The sequence below is a fragment of the Pseudonaja textilis genome, chromosome 1 (assembly GCF_049901715.1).
Source record: "Pseudonaja textilis isolate UNSWEBS1 chromosome 1, rPseTex1.2, whole genome shotgun sequence".
Lineage (NCBI taxonomy): Eukaryota > Metazoa > Chordata > Lepidosauria > Squamata > Elapidae > Pseudonaja > Pseudonaja textilis.
This window is the reverse complement of record NC_141990.1, coordinates 292417558-292444866: the sequence shown is the minus strand read 5'-3', so window position 1 is coordinate 292444866 and position 27309 is coordinate 292417558. Positions and strand designations below refer to the sequence as shown.

General features: G+C 35.0%; 2 protein-coding genes across 6 annotated transcripts; one reads left to right on the top strand and one right to left on the bottom strand.

The window, feature by feature from the left end:
- Positions 1-413: 413 nt before the first annotated feature.
- CPSF2 (cleavage and polyadenylation specific factor 2) lies at positions 414-16286 on the bottom strand. Of its 5 annotated transcripts, none has more exons than XM_087922099.1 (15): positions 16131-16286; positions 14449-14633; positions 13206-13365; positions 13001-13106; positions 12113-12242; positions 10346-10461; positions 9324-9511; positions 8791-9081; positions 8016-8116; positions 6929-7129; positions 6241-6393; positions 3694-3919; positions 1846-2148; positions 1127-1261; positions 414-1031 (listed from the first exon to the last, which is right to left on the bottom strand). In XM_087922099.1, the coding sequence occupies exons 2-15, from the start codon at positions 14595-14597 to the stop codon at positions 939-941; spliced, it is 2352 nt and encodes a 783-aa protein (XP_087778225.1). In that variant the 5' UTR covers positions 14598-14633; positions 16131-16286; the 3' UTR covers positions 414-938. The 5 variants fall into 5 exon arrangements, with proteins under 5 accessions (XP_087778225.1, XP_087778228.1, XP_026569017.1 ...); XM_087922102.1 differs by having other exon boundaries at positions 14526-14633; XM_026713232.2 differs by having other exon boundaries at positions 16142-16286.
- A 195-nt stretch (positions 16287-16481) lies between these two features.
- On the top strand, positions 16482-23669 carry NDUFB1 (NADH:ubiquinone oxidoreductase subunit B1). Its single transcript, XM_026713246.2, has 3 exons — positions 16482-16608; positions 18005-18149; positions 23243-23669. Exons 2-3 carry the CDS (start codon positions 18013-18015, stop codon positions 23277-23279), a joined length of 174 nt encoding a protein of 57 aa, XP_026569031.1. The 5' UTR covers positions 16482-16608; positions 18005-18012; the 3' UTR covers positions 23280-23669.
- The last annotated feature ends 3640 nt before the right edge of the window (positions 23670-27309 follow it).

The window sequence follows — 27309 nt, the reverse complement described above, 5'->3', positions numbered from 1 at the left end:
GGATTTCAAGAGCTACAAGATGACAAAACTACATTAGTTGTTCGGCGAAGTTTCATTCCTACATTAGCAAAGGGTTTTTTGCAGACTCTCAAGCAAAATATAACAACCTTGCTGGATTTGTGATTATCCCCCTCCCCCCCAGTGCAGTGTTGTTCTATATTGGAAGCTGTTCTTCTGCTAATGGGAGCAGCTATCTGTTAGGTACCTTCTAAAATATGTAGCAAGTATGTATTTTGGAAATAGTAATAGCTGAATTTTAAAGTCATTGTACTAGCTTTTTACTGTGGTAATAATTTAGAGACCATTTATTATGTAGCTGTAGGATTTTTGCTTCCTTAGGATCTCTGTTGCCTCCCGCCCCAACACTGCTTTCTTTAGATTGTTATAAATAGACAAATCATTAAGAAAAATCAGTTGAGGAGTAGAGCTTTATAGGATGGTTAGACAGGAACTACTCTGAAGAAACAGATTGATTCTCAATGAATATTTGCTTTTATCAAAATAAAAATGTACAATAAATGATTTAGTTGCAAATCAGGGACATTTTTAACATAAACTTCTTTTATATTTTTAAACATAACCTTAATAAGCTACATTCATGCTAAGCTAATTACCTTTACTTCCCACCAAAAATAATGGAAATGTTAATCATACCAAAATCCCATTGCTTTCAACAGAGACTAAATGCAAATTTGTAAAGATCAAATCTCAAAAAGTTCTGTAAAACAATCTATCTGCAATCTGAAAAGCTACAACTTGAAAAGTTGTATTATTATGAAAAATATAACCAGCAAAATATATAGGATATTTATATAAAGTAAACTTTCTCAGACTATATCAACACTGGTTCATCAACTAGAAAGGTTTAGTAATGGCTACTAATTATTCTTTTACATCTGTAAATAAAACAAGTCCATATATCATATTTAGACTTCTCCTTAGACAATGGCATACTGTTCATATAAAAGGTCTCTAATTTTATAGAAATCTTCACAGAGACAACCTTCCAATCCAATACGTCCAGTTTCAGTCTGTAACAAAAAAATATATCCAGTTATTTACTTTTTTGAAAGATTTCTTACAACTGATACGTTAAATGTACACACACACACGTTCTCTTACTTACTCTGCGAACAGCAACCAAGTTATTACACACTAGAACTCCTCCTACAAATTCAGCTTGAACTCCTTCTCGCAACAGAACTTGCTTAAAATCAGACAATCTTGGCTCATTCATGAAGACCGATTGATGTCCAGGAACCTTTTTTCAAGAGGATACAAGCCAAAATAAAATTTTAATATATTTCAAATACCTGAAGCATCCCACCAGTAAAGCTATTGTTTTTGTATCACAAAATTCATACGCATAGGCCTATATGTTGTACATCATGGTAGAATTTATTAAAAGACTCAATTCTGGTCAGGACTAGATAGCATAAGCAATTTCAAAATCTTTGACAAACATGCATGGTAATTGATAATGTTATTACTTATTTATTAAATTTATTTGCTGCCCTTCTCATATCGAAATAACTAATTTCATTTGATTCAGAGATCTGACACATTTGAGCCTTAATTGTTTTTTAAGAAAAACTTAGCTTTCATTTAGAAAAAAAATCCTAACGCAGAGAAAAATGTTACTCTTTTAGTATTTAATATTATGTACATGAAAGACAGTAGCCCTTCATTTTTACTACACAAGGAACTGCTTTTAACAGTAACAGATCTACAGTTAAAAAAACACAACTAAAACCTGGGTTCCTATCATGAAACATATTTCAATAATTTCTTTATATACAAGACACCATGTTCCCAAAGCAATAAAAGTTCACTTTTAAATCTTACCTCATTGGGTGGTAAGGGCTCCAAAGTAGGAATAATTTCACTCTCCTCACAGATTTCTTTGTCATCATCACCAAAGAGACTTTTAATGGCCTTTTGCTGTGCTGCAGCACTGGAATCTGAAGAGGGTGCATCTACCTGCATTTCAGTGTCCTCACCATCATCTCTCAGTTCCCCTTCTTCCAAAATTACCCCTGTGTCTACTTTTGATACTCGCATGTCCAGAACTCCATCTATCCATGCAAGTTCTGCATCTTTAGCTTTACAAAACTGAAGGGAACTGACTAGGGAGTCTTTTAACCTAACCTAAAACAGAATAAAAAAAAACTGAAATAAACAAACAAGAAGAATTTACATTCTCAGCAGCACTGCTTGCAATATATCAATAGCCAAGACAGTGCGAAAGACAATGTAATCACACTATCAAGACATTGTTTTTATTTTTGGCATTTATTGTTAAGGAGTGCAGTAGTTTAGCAAATAACCATTAGTTACTGGAGCCTGTAATTTATGTCCTATAGCAGACCACGCTTACTACGTACTGCACTAAGCAATGATTTAGCACATTGTGTAATTTATTGAAAAAACACAATTGCCTGAGACTTAATAGTTCAGAAAGCCAGAAATCAATCACAATTAATTCCTACAATACTCTAAGTTAAAACCAAAGGAATGATGCAAGGACTCAGTGCAAGACTAAAGAATAGGAAGACCTTGTAGGGAATTATCTTGTTGGATTTTCAAACAGTAAAGTACCGGCCTTGTGGAAAGAGCACACTTAACAAAGGCAATCAAAAAGGAAATACTGGCTAATTGTAAAACTAACCTTGCTATGGATGCACGAATGTTTATCTCCCTATAAACCAATTTAAAAGTATTTATAAACCTTTCTTTTATAATAAAATATACCCAAAATATATTCTGTAAATTATATTAGACTACTGAAGACATGATATAAATAACAATTGCTAATAAGTACAGTACAAAACTATAATATTAATATAGCTAACGCAGTAATACAGTTCAATGACATAAATTTATGTGGCAAAATTCATACCTTACTATCGGAATATAAAATTACCAATCACACTCTACCATCACAACCATTTTTAAGGAAATACCTAAAAACAAGCAAGCCTTTCAAGGATCTTTAAAAGGAGCCAGTGAGGGGGTCTGACATTTCCTATCAGGCCAAAATATAGATAAGGTTACCCGCCTCCCCCAAAATATCTTCCTGTGATTTGTCACACAAAATTCCTTTTGCGGATAGCCATGTAACGAGGGTTCAAATGAAAATCTCAAAGTAGGGCAGACTGACAGAATGACTGCAATCCTCAAGAAATGAGCCCACAGACCCTTCAAAACTTAATACCAGAACTTTAAAATGCCCTAAAAATACACCTTGAGGCAGTTCAACAATACAATTTCATGATCAGACCACAGGGCTTACTTTGCTTTCTCTTGCATACAAATCCTTTGAAGTAGGTTCTTTGTAACATGTAGGAGAATATACAAATCACTTTTTAAATCATTAAAACAGTGGCATCTTGTTTCAGGCATGCATATACTACAGTAGTTGTGGAAGGTGTTGCCAGGTGTCTCCACATGCATATTCACCAGAGCCACTGGATACAGCTGAGAACAACTATGTGCCTCCATGTAGATGGAAATAGTCAGGAGCAAGCTCCAAGGCAGATCTACAAGCCTGGAAAAAGATGTGGCTACTTTAACAATTCAAAAAACTGTTTCATGTTCTAAAGTACATCTTGCAAGCATTAGTCCTTTTATAAATACTTGGAAATGGCTGAATTATGCTAAGTATACCTTGTCATACAAACATGCAAGTCTTACTTGATATATGTGAGTCTCACTGGTTGCATCTACGGTTTCATGCAGTTTGGGCATGTAAACTTTAATGTCTTTCCCTCCAAAAGCTCTACAAGATTCAGTGAGATCTTGACTGGCCTCAGGAGGTCCATGGACAATAATCAATTGCCGTGGCTTCATCTGATTAATAATTTTTTTAATGGAGTCTCCATCAGAGCGGCCTTCATAATCTATGTATGTAACTCGAGCTCTAGAAATAAGGAGAAAAAAATAGAGATGAAGAGAAACAAAACCTAATCTTTACAGGCTAAGCTGAATATAAACATGTCACGACACAGCTGTCATTCAAGCATACTAAACTGAAATCTTACATTTTGTAACTATAACATCCTTATGATTTGCAAATTTTTTAACAACAATGCAGCCTTTAACTATTAAGCCAGATGGTGTTATTTAAGAACTTTGCAAAATGCCGAATTATTTAATAACAAAAGGCAGCCGTTCCATTTTTTAAAGCGTGCATATTCTGTATTGTTAACAATGTTTTTTGCAAAGTGAAAACTTGTATCTTTAACTAATTAGAAATTTGAGAGTTGCAATCAAGATGAAGTGATGGAAGTGATCTACATAGTTTAAAAAATATACTTAGGCCTGTGAAAATTAGTCATCAAGAAATAAAAGATCAACTATTTTTATAGATGAACACTACTACCTTAGAAACAGTGTGGAAACAGAAAATAGTGTTTTTACAGTGTAAGAAATTGAACTCTTCTGTATTCAATATTTTTAAGCAATTTAAGTATTGTGTATTAATTCTCCTACAGAAGAGCTTCAAAAGGATCTTTTCAAACTAGCAATGGAGGCTCAAGGTAGATATGTCATAAAAGGAAACATGACTCCTGCTAACTGCATAGATACATCCATTAAGTTTCCTTGGCAACAGCACAGAAGAGGTTTATCACTGCCACCTTCTGGATTTTTTGTTTCTTTTGAATCCAATCCATAGCCATAGAATTCCCTGATACTTGCACTCATTATGTGATCATGTGTTTGCAATGTTCTCATATTAATACAGTATATTGGTTAGTATCAAGTCAAAGATATATTATTTCTCTTGTATATTTTTATACATACTGCAGGAGAAAATTATCAACCAAACAAAATAATAATTCATAGAAAGATTATTTGTTTTCCAACTGATGTCAACAGATTTCAAGTGTCTTTGAAAGTTTTGCAATAGAGTTTTATAAACATCGTCTGTACATCATTCACCTTGATTACACAAGTTATAGAGACAAAAATATTGCTTTGGTGTGTTCTTACTACAAACCAGCATAATACAAACCAGCTCTGCAACCAAACAAGACAGACACAGACTTCAACGGATAATTAGAACTGCAGAAAAAACAATTGCTACCAACCTGCCTTCCATTGAGGACCTGTATACTGCACGAGTCAAAAAAAGGGTTGTGAAAATATCCACAGATCCCTCACATCCTGGACATAAATTGTTTCAACTTCTACCCTCAAAACGACACTATAGGGCAATGCACACCAGAACAAGTAGACACAAGGACAGTTTTTACCCGAAGGCCATCACTCTGCTAAACAAATAATTCCCACAATACTGTCAACTTATTTACTAAGACTGTGTTAGTATTATTCCTCTAGTACTAGATTATAATAACACTTCCTAGTACCTATCTCTTCCCACTTATGACTATAACTGTGTTGCTTGTATCTTTATAATTTATATTATTTTATTTGTCTCCTAGTATGATTTGATTGCTTATTTAGTAACCTATGACTATCACTAAGTGTTGTATCTTATGATTCTTGATGAATGTTTTTTCCCTTTATGTACACTGAGAGCATATGCACCAAAGACAAATTCCTCATGTGTGCAATCACACTTGGCCAAAAAAGAATTCTATTCTATTCTAGTTTTACCCACTAGGCTTGTTCCTGTGATATTTTAAATATACTCTACTCAGTATTAATTTACTTGCAATGAACAAACTTATAAATCAAATTAAATAAATGAATTTCTCCCCTTTATCTAATCAATACTCATTGCAATTTATTTGATCAATGTATATGTTAGTGTCTGTATTTTCTAATATCCCACCCCAAGAAGCTTACTTCTAATGTTTTGTCTTCTGCTCTGTATTCTATACATTGTCAGCTAGAATTTTATTTTTATATAATATCACATAGTCCATCTCACAGTATTTAGTTAGAAGAAAAAACTATTTTGAATCTGATGAACAACATTTTTCTTCACAAATTATGCAATGTCTAATTTAACAACTGCATTGCTCAACAATGAATTTTCCAGTCCCTATTGTGATCATAACCTGAGGATAACCTAGATATACTGTAGGTTATAGAGAAATGAATAGCGAATGCAGAAGTGAATGTTTTCACAATATTAAAAACTCAGGATCATTTCAATACAGCCATAAGAGATATCAGGCAGGCTCAAATAGGGTGAAAGAGATTGTAACAGATTGATAAGTATCACACTCTATGCTATGTAACATCACCTTCAACTAATCTACATGCACTCACTTTATTTCCATTGATTCCATTGCTGAAATGCATTTAGTAGGAACATCTGATAAATCTTGATCCATAGGTTCTTCTCCATTTGTAAGGCCAGATTCTAATTTGTTCTTTTCTTCTTCTGTTGCCTGAAGTTCTGGAACAAGGAAATCCTCAGGTCTAAATACAGAAATTTTATTTTTATTAATTTCATTTAATTTCATTATTAATTTTATATTCAGGCAAATTGTCAAGAAAACTTGTGGCACTTTTGCAAATGAAAGTATTATATATACTTTTCATTTGCTAGATATAGTATTAATTATATATTAATAGCATAGATCACTGAAAAGGTATTGATCCAAATGTGGGCATCCCAACACATCCAGAGTTCTACCTGCAAAATGGCATTTCCCCTCAGAGCTGCTTGCTCCCTTTCTTCCAAATTTGCTTTAGGCACCTTCCCTGTCTTCTGGAACCATAAAGAATTGTAAATGGGCCAAATAATGTGTTCCATCAAAGGTTTTCATTATTTGGTGAATTATCAAGGTTCGATACATACATTTAAATATAACGTGTCTTTCCAGAGAACTTATTCATTTCATTTGAAATAAAAATGTATTTGGAAAAATGTGCATTCTACACGAAGAGAGTAAGTCAGCGTATACTAAAATGTAAAAATATTAGAATAGGCATTCCCTCATCTCCCACTTACTTAATAATCTCTCCATATTCATCCCATTTAATTCTCTCTTCTGGAGCAGGAAACATAGGATAAGATTTTTTGGCTTGTTTGAAGAAGCTTCCTTTTCGATTCCCTTCGCCTTTCATCATGAGATCATGTTTGGTCTTATGAACAGATGGTTGATCAATATCTTCTTCAGCATCACTCTCATCACTGGAATCTATATCTGCTCTAAAACAGGAGTCCAGAATGATTATATATATGAAGCAAACCAACAAAATATTTATATCCTGATTAATTCACTGGCACCTCAGTTCTTTGCTATAAAGGCAAAATAAACTTGTAAAATATATTCTATATAGCTATTAATTTTGAAGCTAATGAATCCAACAAACCACAAATTACTATATTTCTGCTAAGGAGGTATTTACTTTTAAGTTGCAGATCAGTCAATCATATTTAAAAGTAAATTTCATTAAAGTCAAAGAAAGGTAAAGCCTCTTTTAAGATGAAATCAGTTCCTGATGACTTTCATGGAAGTATCTGTCCAGTTTCCTTGGCAATGTTATGGAAATTACCTTATACAGAATATTTTTTTCAGCTTCCCAATAAAGCTTACAAATATGGAATTCCTAAGTGGGTCCCTAGTGAATTCTAACCAAGCCAAACTGGTTTAGCTGTCTAAACCACCCAAGGCTGTCCAGGTGCTGCTATCTGTGCGGGCAGTCAAAGCCATTTCAAATATGTTTCCAATTGGGCTACTTCCACTGTAATTCAAATTGCTTTACTAATTAATGAAACTGGAATACTGGGAGTTCTAGACCTACTTTAGGCAAAAGGCCAGTTGTATGATTTCCGGTCAATAATTCTATCTCACATCTAGGAAGAAGGCAATTGCAAATCACTTCTGAAAATCTTCGAAGAAAGTTGCAAGGACTAATCTAGCCAATTACCAGGAGTTAACACTGATTTGAAGGCAGAAAAATACAATAAACTCTTAAGTAACACTGAAACAAGTATTCTAAACTGGATGCTTTCAAGGATCCATTAAGAATGTGTGTTAATGAACAGGGTCTATATTAGTGTACCGGAGTTGTGAAGGCATATATATACTCACTCTTTTGACTGCTCTAATTTTTTTGCTGCCTCTTTTTTAATTTTTTCCTTTTCCAGGTATTCTTCAAGTTCTTTTCCTTCAAGTTTTACACGTTTCCTGAGCTAAAGTAAAAGCACAGATTAGTAACTCATATATTCACCTGCCTTACATGTTCAGATTTTACACTGAATCATTAAATAACGATGGTACACAACAGCAATATTCATATTAGATATACATATCTAACACATAATAGTACATATAAAGTTCAATCTGCAATGAAGTATGAAATGACTTCTAAAATTATTTTGGTATTAGTTTGCAAAACAGACCACTTAACATCAATGAAAAATTCTTCAAGAAAGTCAGGCAATTACATATGTATGTGTGACTATTTTTCTACATTTTATATCTCAAGCAAATACACACATATATTATATAGTCAGTTATTATGTAATGATAAGGTTTCTTCATAGCTAACTGAACAGCAATTCTATCATTTTTTTCTTCAAAGTGTGTGCATAATTTATATAATTCACCAAAAAACCCTGCTCAAAAGTTTGCATTGCATATGCACTGGCCCAAATGTGCATATTTTTTGAAATTAATTTTTCACTAACAAAATTCAAAATACTGTAATGCATGCATGGTTTTAGGTGTGGCTATCTAGCAGTTATTTTATTGCTCTCCTCTGCTTTGAGTAGAGGCAAACCATTGTGCAAGGTCATTGTGTTGCTATTCTTACACTAGCTTAAAGATGCAATATTTTTTATTAAAAAGTATTGCCTTTTCTTACCTCTATGTCTATAACTTTTTCAGAAGCATTATCTATTAAAAACCGTGCTAATGTTCCAGGAGTTGTTCTATATGTCAAAATAATAGAGTTTTTGGGATCCTGACACCATTGTATAAAGAGATCTCTTGAAAATCCGCAGTCCAGATCTGGCTGGCTAGCAAGAACAACTTTGGGACTAGGAACACGAGCCAAATCTGCAAGCCCATGACAAAGAGAAAGATGACGAAACTGGAAAGGATTGTTTCTCTTATCTTCAAAGCACCTCATTAGCTTGTCACTCATCCATTCTACCTGTATATTGAGAGAGAAGTACAGATCAGCTGCCCTTTTTAATACTAAGTGAAAACAAATTTTCACCAACATTTTAGGTAGTGATTTGGAAGGATAATTGGGTTGTTTTGCAAAGCATGCTTTGTATGGTCCATACCTTATAATACCTAATATCTTATTAGATGCTTTGTTACTTGTTACATAAGGCTAAAATACCTGCTTTGCAACAGTGAATTTCATTATAACAACTTGAAAAAACAAACCTGAGATTTTGAGAACTCCACAACGTTGTAGCTGACATTGTTTAAAAGTGCCAAGGAATAAACTCCTAAACCAGCATCTTTTGTCCTCCATATTTGATCAAGCAGTTGGGCAAGTTCCAAAACTCTCCCTGCAGTGTCCACAGCTATTAGGACATTTCCATCACCTCTCAATGTTTCCAAAATATTTGCTGGAGATAAAAAACAAAAACAAATAAAGTTACAATATTGAAACCCTTATATACACAGAACTTTCTTGTTAATAATCAGAGGAAAAACCAAATGGCATCAAGAGTAGCTTCTAATCCACATGTGATATATAGCAATTTGATGGCTTAACATAAATGCTCTAACTACAAAAGTTTTTAAAATAATTTCTGGAAAAAAAATCATGCAGCAGACAGTATCTAACTAAAAATCACTAACCATACAACACATGTCAACCAAATGATAACTGAGGTTACCATTTAGTACTTTACCTCAAGCTAAATTACTAAAAAAAACATTAACTCCTTTTATGTTCTGAAGAAATAGTGTCTTAAGAACATCGTTTTATAGATTTCCGAAGCTGTAAGACAGAAGGCTATATGATTCCATATTTAATATTAAGGTTGTCAAATAAAAGTCCTTAGCATACTTAAAATTTTATTTTAATGCCAAGAAAAGAATGGCTTTTCATAGCTAAAGTAATATTTATGTGAGGAGAGGCACTTTTTCAACTAGCAACATTCAAAAAAACAAATATATATTCTCTGTGAGTATTCATCAGCAATATATTTCCATTAAATTAATTTGTGAAATAAAAACAGTCATGTTTCACTTAAAATATGCATACTCAGCCCCCTTTCAAATTAAAACTGAAATTATTTCAATTTTCTAGGTCATTAGTAATCTTATAAAAAAATCATCTTGTACATTCATGAATATTAAATAAACGAGAGGATGAAATCCTGTTAAGAACAAAAACCATTCCATCCTGAATCCCATAATAAATTGTTATTTCATTTGTGTCACAAAATACATACTTAACAGTTGCTCATCTCTTTGTTTCCGCCTTGGCTGTACATAAGTAGCATTGAACGAATCAGTGATGAGCAAAGAAGGTCTACTTAACATTTCCAAAGAACATCCATTTAAATGACTGAAAAAGAAGTTATGCTTATTTCAGTGTATAATATGACAATTAAAACTTGCTGAAAATAAAAGATTTTCTAATATTCAAAAATGTCAGTTTTTATTAGAACAATTTAATTGCAACCATGAATTTAAATGTATTTATAAATTTAAATACATGGATATACAAATGTACATGGTGCTATAAAAATTACAGACATAAAAAAGTCAAATTTCTCTGCTGCAATTTAAAAATAGTGGAAGGAAATGAAAAAAAAAAAAAAGAGGTGCAAGCAAATACAGTTACTAAAAAGTCACTAGAAGGCTACGCTTCTTTTCACATTAGTTTGTATTATTTCCCATATCCTGTGCTGCAAGTAAAAACTCATGCTATTTCACATGCTGCAAATATCTGAGCTCATGGGTATTTCCTTGCTAATGAGAATGCAGTGTAAAAAACAAAGCAAAGAAGGAAAAGCCTACAGAAGAACCAATTTATTTGAAAAAATGTTTTAAAGTTCATTCTTAGAAAAGGAACAAATGTTATAAACAAAATTTAAAACACGTCATAATTAAGAATAATTTAAATTTAGTATTTTCTTCCATGTCAGATTTCAAATTAATTTAACTTTTGTATCATTTCTGAATTCTCAAAATAAAGGTGTAATGACATCTTAAAGAAATGAATATAAAACAATGCATTATCCTATAAATAAAATCTTGTCTACCACTGTTGACATTATAGACAGTTCCGTAGATAAAATATGGAATCTACTTCTATAATAAAGGCAGAGACAACACTTCTTTAATTAGAACATGGATGACACTGTAACACATTTCTAAATTTATTGCCTTTTTAAAATTAAAATTAAACATAAGGAAACCTATTTTCCCTCTCCTAATCAGATACCATATTTTAAAATGAAAGTTAAGGAAACCATCTTTAATTACTTAATAGAGCTGTGCAGCACTTCTGTTTCAGAAGGAAAACCCGCATATAAAAAACTTGATAAAACACGTTTCTTTCCATGGAATCATACTGCAAGTAAGGGTTCACCACACACTGCTATAGAAAGACTTGGGTGATTTATTAATTTGTTGACAGGTCCTGCAGGAGAATCCTCACCTTTTCTCCTTAAGGTCAGAATTTATTTTGAAATTGACAACTAAACAATGGCATTGCCGAATGTAGAAGGATATCTTTGATTGAGGAACATTATGCTTTTCTTAATGCATTTTAAACATCGTCTACTAATTTTAAAAACAGGAACTACTCCAGATTTCCTTACCCTCAAATTTAATTCCTGTATGTGCAAACCCTGGCATGTATACAGGATTCTTAAGATTAAAAAGTATGGAAGAATAAGTAAGTAAATAAGGTTCCTCTGTAGTACTAATTTCAACTCAACAATTTTTCCATTTGCTACTAAGACAAACCAGGTGTGCAAGTTCCAAAAATATCATAGCTGTAAATTAACATAGGAAATTCTCTCCAAGCAATGTCAGCTTTCACACTACTGCCAAGACAATTTTGTTTGTATATTCACTAAATCACCAGAAATACAATCTTGGTTTTAAAATACTACTTTCATTCACAGAACCACCCAGGACCGAGAGTCTTTAGAAATCAGAAATGTTAAGAAACTGTAGTAGGAAAGTAGCAACATCTGTGTACATACATCTCCCTCTTGTGGTTAAAATCAACTGCATAAACAATTTCCTCTTCTCCATCTTTAACTATTTTCCATATCGTACCTCCTATCATGTGACCTGCTGGTAATGGAGTGATGGACAAACCATGCCCTTTACCTAAAGAAAAAACATAATTTTATACACACCTCAATTACATGATAATGCAACCCTCCCACATCTTTGTTTCAATTCTTTATACTAATACAACGTATTAAAGTATTATTTTTTCTATTTTATTTTTTGCTAATACAATTCATAATAACAGAACCTACTTCTAAAGAAAAATGAAAATGAAAACCTTTCATAAAAGTATTATGAAAATAATGAACAGGCTCATGGAACAATCTGTCCCCCGATGTTGATAAGAAAAATAAAATAAAATGCTGCAATAAAATGCTGCCATATGGAGAATTTTAGCAATTCTTCATTCCTTACTCCCTGTTTTCTATTGCCCATCATGGTGTTCACTGACCAATGATTCTAAGACCTTACAGAGCCTTATATCAACAGTTGTTATCGCTACTCTCCCTCCCATCTTGTTATTTCATGCATTCACACAACTATGATTTTTATGGCCTTTTGGCCTTTTCCCTTGATATATATTTTATATATCTAAACATTTCAGGATTTTTAGATAGGTAGTGGCTTGGACTATGTAGCCACAAATCAATATCACAAGATCTGGGATCAGAGACAAGGAAAGGATAAATTGAAAAAATAATAATTAGAATATTATGTACTTCAGTTAGCTTGACATCATGCAATTGTATAACCATTTGCTAAGTTTAAAACTGGAAGATTTAGATTTTAGAGAAAAGAAACAGAAATCCCAAACAACAGGACATAACACTGACTTTAAGAATGTTCTTTTTCACCTTTCAAATTGACAATCTGAGAAAATTTTAGTTGTTGTATTTTATCAAAAGCTGCATCCACATCATCCAAAGTAAACAAGGTGAAGTCTTCGGTATTATGGCGGGACTAGTCAAAAGGAAAGGAAAAATATTCACAGTTAAAATTAGCCACATTGGGGGAAAGTTTAAAATCATCTCTCTCAAAAAACTGAGACATGAGCTTTACCTGGTAGAGGTCATACATGAACATCTGGCCCATTTTGTATACAGGAATAGTTGCATAAATAGCACAGTTCAACCCCATTTTTCCCACTGCATATGGGAGAGCACCCAAGTGCAAAGGATCAGGATGTGAAAGAAGTACGGCATCAACCTGGTGAACATGTCTATAAAACAAGAACAAGGAGGAGAAAACACTCCATTTCACTATTTAAAGAAACACCTATCTCAGTATAGTGTGTATCATTTGAGAACTGATACTTTTAATCTAAAATAAAATTTGGATCTAGAGTTCTATTTTTAAGGAGAAATTTCCAATGAAAAAAGCTCTTATTAAGAAAATGCTCCCTTCAATAGATGGGAAAATGCTCCTTTCAATAGAAAGAAGGTCTTATCTTGGTTAATGTCCTGCTCTCCTAATATTCTTTAGAGTAACTTCAAACAAAAGGGAATATTAGCAAAATTGAACTAGCTGTCTATAACAGGATATTCAACTAGACTAAAAGCATTCATTAATTGAAGAAGTCAGACATCACAGAAAAACACTTAGAAATCAAGCTTTTGCTTCCATGTTTCACTTAAAAGGACTAGTGCAAAAAACTTCTAGTAATAGTTCTAGTGATGACATTGTATTTGGAGAACAATGTTCAAAACACTATGTTTTAATAAATGTTGCTGATACTGTCATCCAAGACTAAATATTATGCAAAGAAATGCAAAGTCTACATGTATTACATTATCACTGTATACATTCAAGAAACCAAAGCTAATGAAAGTCTTACTCTGTAGATCTACTCTTATCAAATACAATTCTGCATGCAAAATCTCCACATTGGGAACTCTGATCAAATGGCATTGTTTCTGTATTTGAGAAATATAATAAATGGTTCCTCATCATAATACCATTCTTGTCTTTATAAGAAAATAAATATAATTCCAACCAAAAAAGTAGCAGACTATTCTTTGTAGTTTGATCCTGCAATTGTTGTCCCTGTCTTCATGAACATTTTAAATGTTATTGATTTAAGTAAAGCAATTAAAAGATCAATATAAAGTAGAAATGTTCTACCTATGCTTAGCAAGTCTATTTTCATATATAGTAAGGAAAAATTCTTGATACAAAAAATTTTGTACCAGAACTTTAATAATTTAAACAAGTGCTTTATGTTATATAAATATGCTATAACAAAAAAGCATTATAGTACATTTTTCAAGGGTTCAGCACTTTAACTGAGTCAAATTCTACTTACTTCCTCAGGGAATCAATGATGTCCATAGAAAAATTCTCATCCCAGCCACAATCCAACAAAAAGCGAAACTCATCTACCTGAAGTAAATAGCAGAGAGCAGATTCTTCCTGAACCCCTGAGAGGGTTGTTAGCTTGATAATAGATGTCATTTTTTCTTCCCCAAATGTTCTCACCAAAAATAGTTACTATAAAGAAATAAATTTTGTTTTAAAATCCTTTTTATTAGTTTTCATATGCAGCTGTGAAAAATGAGAGATACTTAATACTATATTATTTCAGCATGTTTCATAGAATAAGGCCCCAATGGTCAACACAAGCAAACTGGAAATTTCCCCAAATCAATGAATCTATAATTTCAATGTTTGGTTTAAATTGTGAGCTTAGAGATAAAATCAAATGCTTTCTTTCGTAGAACAATTGTATCAGTTTTCCTCAACATGACAAACAGGGTTACCAGAACAGCAGGGTGCGTGCGCACGCACACACCTCTCTGAAAAAAAAGAATCCAGCATTTACTGACAGGTAACCTGTCAATTTACTGGCAATAACCTGGTTTGTAACTATAAAGTATGATTCAACATATGAACAACCCTCAGATTTATCAGGGTCTGCTCTGCTCCTTTTTGATATAGCCCGAGAACTAGAAATTTTCAAGTTTTCAGAAATTTGTATGTTAAGTTTCAACATAACCGTATCTCAGGGGTTTCAAACTCATGTCATCACGGTATCATCATGTGACGTATCACTTTTCCCTTCGCTAAACTGGGTATGGGCATGGCTAGTGCGTGACGCATCTAGGCCTCAAGTTTGAGAGCCTGCTCCACCTATTACTATATGTGTTCCTCTATTTATATAATTTTGTTTTTATTTAATTCTGACATTTATGGTAGCTATCTATATATGTATTTATTTATGGCTGTTAACTTTATTATATTTTTTTTAATCTCACCCTTATTTTTTTAAGTACAGTAACCCAAGGCAGCAAATATACATAGTACTCCTTCCTCCTATTCCCCCTTCTCCCAAAAACCATCCTGCAAAGTGGGTTGGTCTGAGTGTATGTGACTGGCCCAAAATCATCCATTATATTTTTGTACCAGAAGATAAAGTTCATCCAAAGCATGCAGGTGATACTTTGGAGCTATCTCTAATCTTACAAAATCAAGTTGGCTTTCATCCGTAACAGTGGCATTAGAGAAGTCAGCCAAAGATATGCAAAATAACCAACCAAAAGTTAAAAAGGAAATTGTATTGAAGCCATTCCATCTCAAGGAGTAAAAAAGAAAATAAACTCATTCATTGAAACCCGGGTGGCTCGAGCAAAATTACATTAAACTGAGGTTGTACACGAAGCAGAAACGACTCCATTTACTCAGGACAGGTGGTCGTTTGACAGGTGCAGCCTTTTATTACAGAGACTCTTGTTCGTCTTTGGAGCTGAGGCCTAAATCTTCGGGCTCTAAAGTGGGCTTCGCGGAATCCTGCCTATCAGCCCAAAATTCTCGGTGTCTTAAGTTGCAGGGATGTCTTTCGTTCTCAAGCTCGAGTCCAGCTGTTGTACTCGTCTCCTTAATTCTTCGTCTGAAGGAAAGCAGGCACTCATGAGCCGTGTTCACTGAGGACAGAGCCGCACTAGGGGAAAGCCAAATATCCCTTAAGCGGCTGCCCTCCGAGACACTTACTTCGTTCTTACCTGTTTATCACCCCTTGTTACCTCCGGGCACCCACATTTATTCGGGAAATGGAAAGGAGGAAAGAAAAACCCGCACGTGCCCACTCAACCATCCCCAGCCCTGCCTCTTGCTGCCGCCATCTTGGGGTAAGAAACCGGCAAGCTCGCTGAAAGAGGAGGAGTCGCCGGGAGGAAAGAGAAATCTGGATTGTACCACATACAGTTAAGAGGGGGAAGCACCGTCTATGGTATCGTGATACATACATATATCATCCACCTGAATTGGATTTCTAACCATGCTTTAAAGGAAAAAAAAACAAATTGACTCCCAGGGGGATGTGTGAAATAAAATAGCTTTATCCGCCCTTCCTTTTCCTCTCGTCTTAATGGTTCCTCCCGGATACGTAGCTTCCCGAAGTCTCATCGGTAAACGGAGAGGTCGTTTTGGGTTTAGTTGACCCTGGGTGAGGCCTAGATCCTCTGGACCGGTAAGATTAGCGTTGTGGTGAATGGAGAGGGAGAGAGTCAGAGAGGGATTTATAAGGGTGCGTCTGATGTCTTCAGAAGACTGGAGGCCACTTTGGTTTGCCAATAGTGGATGTGTCATGCATGAAGCCGTACATACTGTGCAAGATCTGGGGCTTCTGTCACATTAATTTTTCAACCACTAATCCAGACTGGGTGCACATGTAGCTTAGTATCATCAGGAAGGATGGGCATCTATGCCCAAATAAGGGGTATTCCTGGGTTAGTTGCCCAGGGCGTACAATCATATTCTGGGCAAAATACGTTGGGGAAGGGGGACTTCTTCCTAGTATAAGCTTTTCCCATTGAGAAAGGAGTTAGACATCTTGCTTGCATCTGGAGCAAGCTGGGAATTAAATACTCATTTCAGAATGCTACAGCTCTGCAATATAAAAGGAATTCCCATAATAAATCAGATATATTGGCCTGTCCTGGCCAGTGTCTCACTTTCAAGCAAAGATTGGGCTGCAGCCATCCTTAAAAAAAAAAAACTTTCTAAGAATACACGTGGAGCCTGTAGATTCTTAGAAATAAAGCTGATTGATTTATATCTCACCTCCCTCCCACACAGACGACATGCAGTTAAACATAAACAATACAAAACACTGGGTAAAACACTGGATAAAACTGATGGAAAATGGCCTTTTGGCTTTGTAACTGCTAGATTTTTTAAAGGTTTTTTTTTAATTGGATGAGGCAAGTAGTTAAGTTGTTAATGTTTGCAGTTCTATTTGAAGGGCAGGTTGGTGATTCTTTTTAATGACACTTCAAAGTATTATTAGCAATTGTTTTGGGCTTTTCGTTAACGTATACTATACTAAATGACAGTAAATTTACAAAATGGAATATAGTAAATAACATCAAAATACATATTTTGTCATCCTATTTGAAATTACAAAGTTTTAGGATTTGAGTACAGGATCTTCACATTTCAATTACATTAATTTTTTATCAAGTGCAATTCCTTTGACTTGTTCCACTATTATAAGAAAGTCTCTATTGGACAAGCCTGGCATATGATGGATAACATTTGATACAAACTTGACTCCTTGTGCATTTGTATCATATGTAAGGGGAAAACTTGCATTATGACATCCCCATTCACGTTTCATCATTTTACACATGCCAGCATTTGTGGATACTTCTATACCACCATCTATGCTACAGGCAAAATTTAACTTACAATAAAATATTTTCCACATAACATTAGGTTTTCTCCATAAGTCACATCAATCCAATAGGACTTACTTCAGAATAACAGTGAACTTACGGGCAAATAGGTCTCATCTTTTATTATAAGCAATGATGCTCATGTGGAAATATGCCATTACTTGTAATCTTTGTCCTTTTTTTTCACAGTAACTACCATGAATATTATCCACTTGGTGCGAGATCACTGGCCTATGGCATTGTGTCCCCTAGGATTCTTGGTGGGATGGTACTTTGACAGGCAACACGATGAGAAACTGGCAATATTCAGAAACAAGAGCAAATTATATCAAAGGTTATTTATTTTAATTGATTTCTTACAAGAATTTTATTCTTCCGGATGATGAAATTGCTTCCAAAAAATATACTTAAGGAAAATATTGGCAGATATAGCTGTTACTAATTTTTATTGATGTGTATAAAAGATCACAATTATTAAATTCTTCCTTTAAAGAATTTATATTGTAATATGCGATGTGTAGTATTGCTCCAAATATGGTTTGAAGCTCTACATAGTACCAAATATGGTTACCGCATTCCTAGACATACTTGACTGTTTATCTTTACTGATTTATGCCAAGGCAGATGAAAATGTTCATAATAGAAACAGTGGTTACATGCATAATATATAATTAAAATAATATAAAGTAGTCCTCAGTTAAAATACATGTAGAAAGATGATTTGTGGGGAACAATTATTTCCAATCTTTACAAAGAAGTTAGTTATCAATAGATTGCAGTAGACACCCTTTCAGTTTGGAAGAATAGTATTTCTGAGATGGATAACATAATGAAAATGAATCTCTGTATCACAGTTTTATTTCTTTTCTTTTTTTTGTAAATTTTATTTGAGTTTTCACAAAGAGAAAAAAAAATACAAATAAAACATCTTTTTTAAAAGTAGCGTAATCCCGGGTTACATTTCTTCATACAGACACAAATTCAGGTTCATGCTCATTTTTATATTCTATTCCATATCTTATTACTATTTTACATTTTCTGCATAGCTTCTCCCCTCTTTTAATTTTCTCAATTTTATTTTAATTATCTCATCTCTCAATTCAAATCATTGTATTTATATTTTTTGTCTGTCCTGTTTCAATTATCTATTATCTTTTCTCATTAAACAAAATTTCTCCTGTAGTTACTGATTGGAGTATGACGCCTTTATATCTTTTCCCTAAAGTTGTAACATTCAATATAATACATAACTTCCATTCGGATTCTGCTTGGTACATTCTTAAAATACACTGTATTCTTAAAAAAAGAAAAAATTATAAATGTATATAATTAAAACAACATTCCATTCCAATTCAATTCTATCATTAATATTAATATTCATTAAAGTCTTAACATCTTTAACATTACTTTTCAATTAAATTTCATACTTCTATGGGAACAATTATAAGCTTTCCATAGTTAATTCCCCCCCTCTTCACTTATATTTTATAAAACATTAACTAATTATTCACTTATTTTATTCACAAACATTTTACTAAATTACACTGTTTTATCCCTCATTTTAATCATATGTTGTTTCCAATTTTCTAAAGTTATTTCTATTACTAATATAACAATACAATTTTATGTACCTTTACAGAATCCCTTTTTCAGTTAGATTTTCACCCATTATCTCTAAATAGGTCCTGTTTCTCTATATCTTGCTCCGGTCCCTTGTAACTTCTTTTCCTTTCCTTCTTCCCTCTCTTTTTCTCTCTCCCCTTTTTACCCCCTTGTATCTCTACCTCTATTTCTCTCTTCTGTATTCCCCTTTTCTGTTGCTTTCCAGTATTATACTTATTTTTCGAATTATTTTTCTTTTCTTTGGTTGTTTTTTTAAGTCTTAAATTCTCCATTCTCTTTCCCCCCTTTCTTTTTTCTTCCCCACATAAAATTGCTTGTTCATTAAAGATGGCTTCTTCTTTGTCCCAGTCTTCTTGTTTTGCAGTCGTTTCTTGTTGTTTCTCATAGTTCCAAATCTCCATTTCTAAGAATTCAAAAACGAAGCCAAAAGAACCCTTCCCTTCTTGTGCATCTTCTTTGTACTTTTTAAGTTCCATTTTCAATTCATCCAGAAGTGGTGCCATTGTATAAATTTTTAAACAACCACCCGATTGATTTTAGTCATTCAAATATAATAACCAAGAATCCAAAGATCACCAAATAATCCAAATACATGCAAGCTGTTTCTTTTTTGCTCCTTTTTTTCACTTTCACTTCCTGGGGTTACTATCTAGTTGCAAAGTTTCAGTTAAAATGTATCTTTAAGAATTCTTGTTGAAATTTTACTGTAGATTCTTTTTAATTCCAGGCAGTCTCCTCCCTCTTCCAGATCCTGCCCTTATTCTTTTTCTCTCCCTTCCTGCTTATGAAAAAGAAAATTTTTAATGTCCAGAAATCTTTATTATCCCTTTGGCATTTTGTTTTATTTTCAGCTTAATTGCCTATTGATGTCAAAGCGGATTTTTCCGATTTCTTATTTAAGTCTCTTAGTTGTCAGCATAGGGAAGGAGAGAGAAGAAAAAAAAAGCCAAACCTTTCCCTTTTCACTTTCCTTCGTTGCTTCCGACTCTTCTTTGGGAGCGATGTTATTTTTTGTAAGTTTAAATTCCAGGGTACCTTAGTTGTTGCTTTTACAATTTAACCCGGTCAGCCAAAACTTTCACTTCTTATCTTCCTCCTGCACATCCTTTTCCGGTCGAGTTCTCCTTTGTGGTGGCCATTTCTGACCACCGCTGCAACCGCCTTTGGGAAAGGGAGTAATGGCCAGCTGAGGAGGAGAGATGCGGCTCTCCTCAACCCTGCTGGCGGTCTTCCCCTTCTTCACCACCTCTACGGGGTGGCTTAGCCCCGAAACCAGCTGGCTCGGGGCGCTCCAGCGGCGAGCCCAGAAACCGTTGCACGATCGCGGATTTCTGTCTGTGCCGAAGCCCTTCAAACCGGAAGTCTCTCAGTTTTATTTCTAAGCCTATAATAGTATTTACCTTCATCCTAAAAAGTTTAGAACCAAGTACAAGATTCTGAAAATGTCATATTCCTATACTGTATTTTTTCTTCGTTATATTTTGTTATTTTATGCTAATTTAGCTCCAAAAATGCCTCTTCTCATTCCCTCGTGACTACCTTGGACTTTAGATAAACAAATGTTTATCTCATTTTCTTCTTTTTTCTTCTGTACTTGACTTTCCTTCCTTCCTTTTTCAATGTTACTAATTTTTGTTGAGTACCTATATTTCAGTAAGTACTGCGAATCTCTGTTTGCAGACTTCTTAATTATTTCATCTCGATTATTGTACTAAAGCTTATTAGGATGTTCCCTTTGCCACTGCTTCCGTAACTTCCTTTGCTTGTATTATCTGTTGACTTTAAGTTTATCTGTAAAGAAAGATTTGCCTGTTATTTTTCCCCAACTCTAAAATTTAAAATAAAGCATCATTGCCTCTTGCCCTATCTGCAAATGTTGCAGATTTTCTTAACAGTTTCAACTTTTATATCAGATTGTTTAGTACTTTAAAAGTTTTTCCTACCCTTCAATCCTTGCTTAGCCTTGGAATATGTTTACAAAACATCCCTCAGTTAGTAAAAAATAATAGGTGACTTAACTTGCACTCCCTGTTACACGGTTGAGAGAATCAGCTGCCCCAAGATGATTATAGTTTACTTTATTGTCATTGTACAATGAAATCAAACATCATCTTCAGTGCACATCATGACCATGAAAATAAACACAAAATCACATCCTTCACCCTCTACACATTGAACCGAAAACCCCCAACACTGCACTATACAGCAGAATTCAAAAAAGCTACTGCCCTGGGATAGAAGCTGTTTTTCAGGCTATTTGTGCTTATTTTTATTATTCTGTATCGTCTGCCAGATGGTAATAGTTCAAAAAAGGGTGCCCAGGATGAGATGGATCTTTGAGAATGTTTTGAACTTTCTTAAGGCAGCGAGAGCATAAAGGTCTTCCAAAGAGGGAAGAGGGCAATGACGTTAACCCTCTGGAATGCTTTCCTATCTGCCACTGTGCAATTGACAAACCATACAGAGGTGCAGTAAGTTAAGATACTCTCTATGGTGCAGCGATAGAAGGTCACCAGCAGTTTTCATTCAGTTGTTGTTTTCTGAGAAGTCTCAGGTAGTATAATCTCTGCTGGGCCCTTTTGACCAGTGCTGCAATGTGAGCATCCCAGGTCAGGTCCTCTTTTATGGTAACACCCAGAAACTTAAAACTGGTCACTTGCTCCACCGAGTCTCCATTGATAAGCAAGTGCTGGATGTTTGATCTGTTCCTTCTATAGTCCACTATAAGCTCCTTGGTTTTACTGGTGTTGAGGACCAAGTTATTGTCTCCACACCACGAAAGCAACTAGTCCACCTCATCTCAGTAGGCAGACTCATCCCTCCTGAAGATGAGTCCCCACCACTGTTGCATCATCTGCAAATTTAGTAATAGCATTACTAGCGTGAGTGGGAATGCAGTCATGCACATAAAGGGTATAGAGTAAGGGACTCAACATGCAGCCCTGTGATGTACCAGTGTTAAGAGTAAGGGCTGAAGAGGTATGATTACTTAATCTGACCTTCTGTGAACGGCCAGACAGGAAATCCATAATGCAGACAGATTGAATAAGAAAGTCCAAGGTCCAGAAGTTTAGACACTAGTCTATGTGGAAGAATTGTGTTAAATGCAGAACTAAAATCTACAATGAAATCTGCAGTAGCATCTTGGACAACATTGCAATTCATCTTTTGGGTGGCTATCTGAATGCTATTCCTATTGCTATATAATTTGGGGGGAAATGTGAGCCAGCTGAAATCAGAGCACCATTCATTGAATGAAGGAAGACTTAGTTTTCCCTATCCATTTATATATCCTCATTTTGTTCCACATATGTGCAGCTGTGGACCAAAGGAGGCAAAATCAGTTTTGCAGCTGGAAAATTCAAAACGGTCACTATTTGGATGTATATATCAATTTCTCTGGATGTATACAACACGGGGGACTCAGGCTAGAAACTGGGAGAATGTGCTCTAGTCCTGTCATGAAAAGTGGCTGGGTAACTTTGGGCCAATCACTCTCTCAGCTCAACCCACCTCAAAGGGTTGTTGTTGTGGAAAATAGGAGGAAGAGAGTGTGTTGTGTATGTTTGCTGCCTTACAAAAAATAATAAAAGTGGGAATAAAAAAATAAATACCATACGGGGGAAACTCTTCAGTTATTTGCAAGAACAAGCTAATTATGCATATGATTGTATATAGGGAATACCTATCCACTGTATCTTTGCTTTCCATTTTTAAAGCTAATTATTTAAGACTATTTTTAAATGTATAATGTACTAATCTGTCATAATTTATTTTTAAAACTGTAATATTTTCTTTTTATAGGGAATTGAAACCTGGTGAAGATGCTTTATGGAAATAATGCGTCAAATAAGAGTTGATCGCCCTACAGTTTGAATAAGTGATTGTTCCATAATGAAAATAGAATCTAGTATTACCTTTGTTCAGCATATGATTACTAAAAAAGTATGTAGCCCCAACTGTATAATGTCATTCAAACATACAATTTGAAGTAAGGGTAATAGTATTAAGAAGGTTGGTTCAGTATGTTTCTCAGAAACTGTTTGTCTCTGTGAACTTGAATCTTTGTCATCTTCAGAGCATATAGTTACATCCAGTAAAGTATAGGATTGTAGTTGATGGGGATCAGTATGATTATATATATTTACTGCATAAATTTTTCTGGAATTTCTTCCCTGATAATTGATCTTTTTGGGTATCTAAATAAAAGTACCTTGAAATAGATTTAAAACACTTTTTTGTACAAAATATTATTGATGCTACCTTTGGGGGGGTTATATTTTATGGTGACTGTAATATCTAGTTCTTTAAAATATTTGGTTTCTGTTACTTATATATACCATAATAGCTCGATACCTGTGCTTTGCTATGAAACTATGTGGTCAGGCTTAGTTTTTTGGGAAGAAAATAGGGAGAAATTCTGCCTCTGCCTACCAGCACCCATCAGTATTTATCTGGCTAGCGTCCTGCCAGTGTGTGAGTTGCTGTTTGGAAACTGAAAGAGTATTTGCTGTGTGAGCAAGGGGACAGCAAGGAGCCTGGGCGTGGCTTAGCTCAACTGTTCTGTACTAAAGCTGCTTGGTGCTGTGAAACTAAAACTGAAATTCCGCTCCTCTGCTTGTGTTTTGCATTTGGAACAGATTTCTTTTCAGGTGGGAAGGGGAAGAACTCCTTAGCATCAGAGTGTGTTAATAATAATATACAAGATAATAATGCTCTGGTCATTTGGAAAATCCTTTCTTACTGAGCACCTGGAGGCCAAGAGGAACATACGTGCCAAATTTCTAGTTTGTAGGCTTTACGGTTCTGGAGATTTTGTGGTGATGTGTGAGTGTTATTTCACTTTTATATATATAGATTGAATTGAATATGTGCTTATAGAAAACTTCAGCATGCTAGGCTTTGGCACATTATAAATCAAACCAATTGTAATTATGGAAAAAAAGCCTCAGCTAAACAAATCAGAGTTAAGTGTGGTTTTGGATGACATCTATTACTCCTTTCATTGTCACAGTTGATTTGGCTGGCTAGGCAGATGTCCTTTTCTTCCATAAAATAGCCTGTTTGTTTTCCTCTAACCTGGTCTTTTAAAATCTTCCAAAGGTGCACTCATGGCACTATAACTGGGCACCACCACCACCCAACAAAAAGATTGTTTTGATCTTTAAATCTAGGGCTACATCTTAGCTGCCAAAGTTCTGGCGACCGTTAAACTTGACAGAGAATGACAGGAAACTACATTTGGTAGCCCTGCAACATCAAAATGAAAAACATTGCGACTAGTTGTTGATCGTTCCAACAATCAACCAATGGAACTTCTTGCCTTCAAAAGCTGTGGGTGCTTCATCCCTGAAGACTTTCAAGACGAGACCGGAGAGCCATTTGTCAGAAATAGTATAGGATCTCCTGCTTGAGCAGAGGATTGGACTCAATGGCCTCCAAGGTCCCTTCCAACTCTCTTCACATTCTGTTATTATTCCGACCCAAGTCCCAATCCTCATCAGAGAAGCTGTTGAGTGTGAACGGAAACATCCAAACGCCATCTTATTTGGCCTAGAGGATATCAATGATAATGATGACATCACAACTGTCCAAAACATCATCAGTGATTATCAAGCATCAACCATCTCCCCTGATGAAATACTTGACATTTCCCGCATTGGCCGAGAGCTCAAAAACAGAGACGGCTCTGTGACCCCACGCTTCTGCAGGGTCATTTGAAAAAATGAATCAAGCAAACATAAATTCATTTACACTATAAATTCACTCACCAAAACCAACACCAACCATAAGAACCTCCGTTGTCTCCCTGGCCTAACCATACAGCAATGTGCCTGCTCCCATGTACTCCACACTGAACTCAAAAAACATCTAGACAATGGAAAGAAGGACCTGTACATTGACTACCATGCTGACTGTATCAAAAATAAGTCACACAACCCGCAACTCAGCTTTAACCTTCAACCACAACCCTACCTCAACCAATCCACCATCACCCAAGACCAGGCATGCACGCCCCAACTATCTCAATTCCAACTATTGCTGGCCTTAAATGCAAGCTACTCGATTCCAACTACTGCTGGCCTTAAATGCAAGCTACTCAATGCAAGAAGCCTTGAAAATAAAATACCCGAATTATCACATTAAACAAGAGGAAAACCTTCTATACACCAATTCCACCAGTTCTAATGGTAAAGACTGCAATGACGACACCATTAAAGCCAACCTCTTTAACACATTCTTCAGCTCAGTATTTGTAAACAGCAATGGATCATGCCCAGTATTTCCTAGCCGAACCACAGACAACTACAATGATCTAATACATATCGATTTTACAGAAGACAATGTTGAAAAAGCACTACGCAATCTAAAACCATCCCTATCTATTGGACCGGATGGAATATGTGCCTACTTCTTAAAAAAGCTATCCACTGCCATAGCCGAACCTCTAAGCATAATCTTTGAAAAATCTTTCAGGACCAGCTCCTTGCCTAACCTATGGTCACAAGCCACAGTCATCCCCATCTTCAAAAAGGGAGACCCCAGCCTAGTTGAAAGTTACAGACAAATCTCCTTATGCTGCGTCACCTGTAAAGTCATGGAATCAATTATTAACCAATCCATTATCCTCCACTTAGAGACAAACAACCTACTCTCCAATAAACAATTTGGTTTCAGGAAAAAACTATCCTGTAATCTGCAACTCTTACACTGCAAAAACATATGGACTACACAACTCGATCAGGGCAAAGCAATAGACGCAATCTACATAGACTTCTGTAAAGCCTTTGATTCAGTGGTACACAACAAACTACTCCTAAAACTAAAATCTTATGGTATCTCTGGCAACTGCATAACTGGATAGAAGCATTCCTGTCAGACAACAAATGGTCAAAATTGGGAGCATCCTATCAAATTCTGTACCTGTCAACAGTGGCATCCCCCAAGGCAGTGTTCTAGGACCTACTCTCTTCATACTCTACATAAATGACCTCTGTGATCATATTAAGAGCAACTGCATTCTTTTAGCTGATGATGTAAAGCTGTTCAATACCACAGGCAATACTGCTACCCTTCAAAAAGATCTTGACTATGTATCAGAATGGACAAAGAAATGGCAACTTCAAATCTCAACAAATAAATGGTCTGTCTTACATATTGGCAAAAAAAAATCAGAAAATAAAATTCAAGCTGAATAGTCAAGACCTTGTTGATGATCCAAACTCTGTCAAGGATCTTGGAGTACTCATCTCTAATGATCTAAGTGCTAGAGACCACTGTAACTACATAGCCAAAAAGGCATTAGGAGTTGTTAACCTAATCCTACGTAGCTTTTTCTCTGGTAATATCACACTACTAACTAGAGCATACAAAACATTTGCTAGACCAATACTCGAATACAGCTCATCAGTCTGGAACCCACATTACGTATCAGATATTAGCACAGTTGAGAAAGTCCAGAAATATTTCACAAGAAGAGTTCTCCACTCCTCTACTCATTGTAGAATACCTTATGCCACCAGACTTGAAATTCTAGACCTAGAAAACCTTGAATTACGCCGTCTTCGGTCTGATCTAAGTATGGTATATAAAATCATACATTACAATATCCTACCTGTCAATGAATACTTCAACTTCAAACATAACAACACAAGACCACACAATAGATACAAACTCAAGGTTAACCGCACCAAACTTGATTGTAGGAAATACTTCAGCAACAGAGTGGTCAATGTCTGGAATACTCTACCTGACTCTGGTTTCTTCCCCAAACCCCAAAAACTTTAACCTTTAGACTGTCTACTATTGACCTCATCCCTTTCCTAAGAGGTCTATAGGGGGCATGCATAAGCGCACCAACATGCCTACCG

Coding starts and splice junctions, on each gene's coding strand:
- CPSF2 (XM_087922099.1), bottom strand. CDS start 14,597: ATGACATCTATTATCAAGCTAACAACCCTCTCAGGGGTTCAGGAAGAA. Junction 12,243..13,000: donor TCAGATTGTCAATTTGAAAG/GTGAAAAAGAAC, acceptor TTTTTTCTTTAG/GTAAAGGGCATGGTTTGTCC. Junction 1,032..1,126: donor ACTTGGTTGCTGTTCGCAGA/GTAAGTAAGAGA, acceptor TTTTTGTTACAG/ACTGAAACTGGACGTATTGG.
- NDUFB1 (XM_026713246.2), top strand. CDS start 18,013: ATGAATATTATCCACTTGGTGCGAGATCACTGGCCTATGGCATTGTGT. Junction 18,150..23,242: donor AAGAGCAAATTATATCAAAG/GTTATTTATTTT, acceptor TTCTTTTTATAG/GGAATTGAAACCTGGTGAAG.